The 3,498-nt window shown below is 30.4% G+C and overlaps 1 protein-coding gene across 1 annotated transcript; it reads right to left on the bottom strand.

Annotated features, from left to right (window-relative positions):
• Positions 1-253: 253 nt before the first annotated feature.
• On the bottom strand, positions 254-1,221 carry LOC136796988 (endoplasmic reticulum chaperone BiP-like). Its single transcript, XM_067052284.1, has 4 exons — positions 1,062-1,221; positions 818-952; positions 513-744; positions 254-430 (listed from the first exon to the last, which is right to left on the bottom strand). Exons 2-4 carry the CDS (start codon positions 934-936, stop codon positions 269-271), a joined length of 513 nt encoding a protein of 170 aa, XP_066908385.1. The 5' UTR covers positions 937-952; positions 1,062-1,221; the 3' UTR covers positions 254-268.
• Between the last annotated feature and the right edge of the window lie 2,277 nt (positions 1,222-3,498).

The following is a 3,498-nucleotide window of genomic DNA, read 5'->3' as shown; positions in this document are numbered from 1 at the left end:
GGAATAAAATTGAACATCTTCTCATATTTTCAAAATAATGACAAAATATTCGAAAAAAACACTATAAACAATTAATTAGTCTTCCATTATATCTGAGACCATCTTTTTACAATTATGAAGGATAAGTTGAAGATTGTCAATGCAAAATCAGAATGTTATCAATATGTTGATTAAAAATTTCATTGATCATAGCAAACACTACATAATATATGAATAACTGTTTAAATGACTACAAAATGTTAGGATTGAAGCCAAAAGAGTTTTAGAATCAGAATAAGTTCAATGATACACTTACTTTTTTACCAAGATAAGCTTCTGCTGTTTCCTTCATTTTTCCTAAGACCATAGCAGAAATTTCCTCTGGGGCAAAAAGTTTGTTTCCTTGGGAAGTAGAAACTTGAATATGTGGTTTACTATTTCTTTCTATGACCTAATTAAAAATGGATTTCATGTTTAATATTTAAAAATTTATAATTAGTAAAAGATATAATGGCTATAACGCAGATACATACTTTAAATGGGAAAAATTTGATATCATCTTGCACAGTTGAGTCTGTCCATTCTCTGCCAATTAATCTCTTAGCATCAAAAACTGTGTTTTCAGGATTAGTTGTAAGCTGATTTTTGGCTGCATCTCCGATCAATCTTTCTCCTTCACCAGTAAAGGCTACATAGGATGGAGTAATACGATTACCTTGATCATTAGCAATGATTTCCACACGTCCATTTTTATAAACACCGACACTGAAAGCAAAATCAAAATAGATAAAAATCTAGAATAATTTCCAAGGAGTATTAAAGAAAATAAAGTACTTACCAAGAATATGTGGTTCCAAGATCTATTCCTACAACTGTTCCAACATCTTTGTTCTTTTCCTCTGCCCTTACCAGCAGAAAAAACAAGCAAAGGCCACCTGCTAATCCAAGCAGCTTCATCCCTTAGAGTTGGAGCCTAAGAGAAAATATTAAAAATAAATTAATTTTAAGAGGATATAAATGAGAATTGATACATAAATAGCTATGGACTATCAAGACATGGTTATACAAAACTGATTTCATACCTCAAAATATTCACAAAGAATACTTATTATCAAACTCAAGTATCACTGAAATATACCCCTTAGAAAAGAGGACCTCACACGAACGATAGCCACTGAACAGATTTTGTCCCAAGACTGGAATATATCTCCAGAAGAGGTGGAAAGAACCTACTACAATCGTGGAGAAATGCGATTGGTCCAAGTTGGTCGGCGATAAAAACGTTCTCAAAGCTGATTGGCTATTCAGTTCGACTTGGCCCAAAACCATTGGAGTCCCAGTATACTCTAGAATATTCCATTAGAGCCTACTATGGTGTCTTAATTATTATCGAATCTTATTAAAATGATGAAATATTTAAAAACTTATAATAATTTCTGTCAATATCTATATTTTAATTGTTAAATAACATATTTTAAACTTACGTAAATATTTTTCTCTTTGGTATTACTGTTTCGTATTTAATGTTAACCTGATGTTTATGTTTAATACTTAATCATTATATTTTATTTAAGAAATAAATTAAAATGATTTATCCATAAAGCATTTGTTTAAACCGTGTAAACTGAAGGTTAATATAGGGTTACTGTTATTTGTTTTCATTATCTCTGGAAGTTTCATATTCAGTTATTTTGTTTTTATAATTCTAATTTTTTAAGTTACTTTTATTTCCTTAACCAAATCTCATACTTCCTATACATTGATATGTCTGTTAATCGTTTTAATGGCAAGTTTAGTTCAGTGGAGAGTAAAACACCATTTCTGATAGGTGTAGCAGGTGGAACTGCCAGTGGAAAGGTTATAACCTGTCATTATTTCTCAATGTTTCTACTAAGATTTATCTAAAGATGAAGATTATTTAGAATTACTTCAACTTGAAATTATATTTTGTTGATTAGCAACCAATTCATACTATTCTGCTCTCTAGTTTTATCATTAAGTATATGAAAGTTATCAGATGATAACATATCACTACTTGGTCTTGATTTAGCATCACATAGAAAAAAAAGTATTATTTTATTTAGTATTGGTCATATTCTAAAGATTCTACTGTAGTCTGGGGTAACTTTTTATACTAGAGCCCCCTACAGGCTCTCCACAGGTTACCCTAATTGTCACAAAGGTACCCAGTCTACAGTAAAATTATGGAATATTTCCAATAGCATAATTTTTTATTTAGATAAGATTTTTTTTTAATAGTTGGTTTTTCTTATAAGTGAAAAGTCATGATTGAAATTTGTCTAGGCTTTTAGTGAAATATCTTATTACATTGTTAGTGCTAGACTATCTGGTTTTATCTTATAAAATGTGTATTTTTTTTTTGTTTTGGAAAAATCAATAAAACATATATTGAAGTAATTAACTTTTGTTGCACTGATGTGTTCTTTACCTCCTATGAAATTGATCCGACAAAAAATATATTTATATCATACTAATCTGACTGTATAGTATGCTGTGTTCTAGCAACTCTACATAGTTCAGCAGTCGCTTGCAATTTGTTTTTTTGATTCCTCCTTATTGTTATATTTCTAATCTATCAAAGTGAATTAATTCCTGATTGCTAAAGATTTCCCCTGTTTAAAAAAAAATAAAAATGCCAAATGGACTGAAAACAGTCAATTGAAGGTTCTTCATTCACAATCTCTTAACTTATTAATTATAAATGTGTAGAATAAGACATTTATGATTGTTTTAAATTATATATTATTCTATTGGTTGGTGGTTTTTAGGACTTCGAGGAATACAATTTCTTATTTACTTACCACTGATAATCAAACAGAATTTGATTCTATTTATTGGTAAGGTGCTATATGTAGATAATTATTTATTCTTATGTATCAGCCGTGGGTTCCGGGAGTTCTACTGAAATACTCTTAGCATATAAATAGCGACTACCCTTAATTGGGAGAAAACCTGGTGTTTGATTATGATCTTGGATAAACCACCTTGTCAGAGCTGTTTGTAGCCAAGGGAGTTAAGGAATTACCTCAACAACCTCGTAATTGCAGAGGCATCATTCAGAGATGGACAAAAATTAGCTATAAACGAAACTAATAACTAATTTTTTGCCAACTCTGGCATCAGTTCTAATCAGGCCTGGGGGTGTTAACTTTTATTTAGTCGTGGTCCCATTGAATGAAAACTTAGACCTCCTAACATGGTTAGAATAGGTCAGTTACCTATAGATAATACCCCTCTATGTCAGAAATGATGAGGCAGGAAGTAAAAAAAATCACCTTGCATGATTGTTGCCTTAGAAACAGTATGTACTTATAAAGTGTTCAAGACCCTTCATATATTGTAGTGGTACAAATTAGATTTTTTTTTGTTATTTGTTAATATGAATTTTTATTCCCATTCATTTCCCTTAGAGCTTCAATAAAAATCTATGTGGTTATCTGTCTGAAAATATAGCTTTAAATCTCTCTCTCTCTCTCTCTCTCTCTCTCTCTATATATA

Source organism: Halyomorpha halys, unplaced genomic scaffold (genome assembly GCF_000696795.3).
Source record: "Halyomorpha halys isolate HHAL.00 unplaced genomic scaffold, Hhal_1.1 Scaffold9282.1, whole genome shotgun sequence".
Lineage (NCBI taxonomy): Eukaryota > Metazoa > Arthropoda > Insecta > Hemiptera > Pentatomidae > Halyomorpha > Halyomorpha halys.
The sequence above is the reverse complement of the archived record's forward strand: the minus strand, read 5'-3'. Positions and strand labels throughout refer to the sequence as shown.